This window comes from Glandiceps talaboti, chromosome 1 (assembly GCF_964340395.1).
Source record: "Glandiceps talaboti chromosome 1, keGlaTala1.1, whole genome shotgun sequence".
Classification (NCBI taxonomy): Eukaryota; Metazoa; Hemichordata; class Enteropneusta; family Spengelidae; genus Glandiceps; species Glandiceps talaboti.
In genome coordinates this window covers 19,571,337-19,573,656 of record NC_135549.1, presented here as the reverse complement: position 1 = coordinate 19,573,656, position 2,320 = coordinate 19,571,337, and the positions used below count along the sequence as shown (strand labels likewise).

Genomic DNA, 2,320 nt, shown 5'->3' with positions numbered 1-2,320 from the left:
TATATACTACAATTTGGTTCCAGATCTAGATAAGATGGCTTCCCGTTTTAACGGAATGACCCGAAGGCTGGTAACATCGGAACTCAATGTAGAAACCTTCACATTTTCTATATTGTTGTGTATAATTATGGCCTTCATTTTGCGTTGCTACGTTTTCCTTTTATGACTTCAGAAAACCTTTGCACTTTAGGACGACCCTTAGTACATGAACATGTATATCTTTCTGCTGAAAATGAATGTGTCTATTTGCATGAAAAACAATTAATATTAAAGCTTTCCAAGTATTGAATCTCAGAAGTAGTTTTGCTGTAAGCGGTGATATCTTGATGTACAGCGTCACATGGAAATTAAAAACGTGTATACAGTTTTGAATGTTGCTCTCTAGAGACAGAGGGAGTTCGTCCATTGGTAACACATTGTATGATTTTGCTCAGTCGTTTAGGTCGACTGATATCTTTATCATCCCATAGGGCCCTCTAGGAAAAGGCAGATTCATACTCAGGTAGTATGAGCGGGCGTCTGCATACGACAGGATCAACTATCTCTGCCTCCGTACCGCTGAAGTTGTTTTGCAAGTCAAAGTTTCATCTCTTTCCTTCATAATTTGCGTACTGGCCCCAGATTACCAATTGGCAAGTGTTTGTCGTTGATTCCTCGAGCTGATTGGATCTCTCTGTTTACCCACTGACATTTAACGGTGGAAACTGCTTCAACAGGATTTATGACTGCGATCGCAAACGTGTTTCTGAGTGCCTTCGACGACCGCAAGGAACAAATGGCGGAGGATTGCATACTAAGCGATGAACGTGTTAATTTCAGCGGTATATATATACCTGATGGTAATTTTACTTACGAGCTTTATCTTGGTTGCAATATAAATTTTTACCTCATGGTTACCCTGCTGATAACATTCGGTTTGGCTGGACTCATCGGTAACGGTCTGTTTTTGTTTGTGGTGATACGAGTGAAGTCTATGCGAACCCTGCCAAATTATTTTGTGATCAACCTAGCCGTGGCCGACATTGTGTGTTTGTCAAGTCTGTGTATCTACCCTCTCTTAGCTGCCATTGGAGAAAAAGACAATCTTTACCTGACAGAACTTCGTACATTTATGATGGATATTGCAACGTTTACGTCCATAACAACTGTCATGTTAATAACGGTAGATCGCTACATTGCCATATGCCGACCACTACTTGCGCCCAGAATACAGAGGAAGTCAAGAGCACGTTTTCTAGTCGCTCTTTCCTGGATAACTGGCATCGGTCTGGGACTCATTGAATATGTGTTGGTTAACGTGAGCCAGTTTCAAGTTAGGGCTGCATCGTTGTTTCTTTTACTGACATTTCTGATCTACACGTCATTTGTCCTGCTAGTTGTCCTTCTGCTTTACATGATGATTATCAAACGTCTAATGTGCCAATCCAACACAGTACGTCGACTACCATTTCGGAGAAAACGTGAATACCGGAATGAAACTAAAGTACTCATAATGTGTTCTGTTGTAGTGATACTTTTTCTGATTTGCTTTGGGCCGCTTCTTATTACTTTATTTATGGCCCCGGCAGTTTTACTGTTGGATACGTATCCGTCGCCATTGTTTTATAATTGCGTGAATACGGTGACGCCACTAATGGTTGTTGTTAACTTTGCTCTAAACCCATTCCTGTACAACGCACCAAGTAACCGTCATCGACTTGCCTTTCGAAGAGCGTTTGTGAGGCCGAAACGCAGAAACGGTGAATTGGAAATGCATGGGATTACGACGGCACGTACGACCATGAATTCGAGTCATTTCAGCGAAGCAAGACAGACGTCGAGACAATAGGACGATCCATCAATTATTAAAATTTCAACTGTTGTCTTCGGTTGTAGTCTTCATGTGCATATCTCAATGAATTCATTCAAATGATACAGCAAAAGAGAACGAGAACTCTTTTATTTTCAATTCCAAGAGCATATTATATATATATATAGTTGTCAATGCATGCATTCTATATGAACAATATATCACTGAGATCCGCAACTAGAGAAGATGAAATACACCTAGCACAGCTTTTGCTATTTGGTAGATATAGTCCAAATGTCGGTAAATTGACGCTTACGTACAACTGATAGTTACGTCATTTGTAGCCTGGATAAAGAGATAACAAAACACTTTATCTTGCGTTTTGTTATGAATTACTGGACTTATAATTGGCACCGATGTAAGTAACATTATCACTAACTTTATGCACAATTAGTTTGTAAACAGGACCATGGGAAATATATGGTAATTATGTCTTATCTTTTAATAACAGCGTGAACGTCATAGCTTCTA

General features: G+C 39.8%; 1 protein-coding gene across 1 annotated transcript; it reads left to right on the top strand.

Moving 5' to 3' along the window:
- Positions 1–721: 721 nt before the first annotated feature.
- LOC144448044 (somatostatin receptor type 4-like) lies at positions 722–1,828 on the top strand. Its single transcript, XM_078138229.1, has one exon. The coding sequence runs from the start codon at positions 722–724 to the stop codon at positions 1,826–1,828; it is 1,107 nt and encodes a 368-aa protein (XP_077994355.1).
- Positions 1,829–2,320: the final 492 nt, after the last annotated feature.

Coding starts and splice junctions, on each gene's coding strand:
- LOC144448044 (XM_078138229.1), top strand. CDS start 722: ATGACTGCGATCGCAAACGTGTTTCTGAGTGCCTTCGACGACCGCAAG.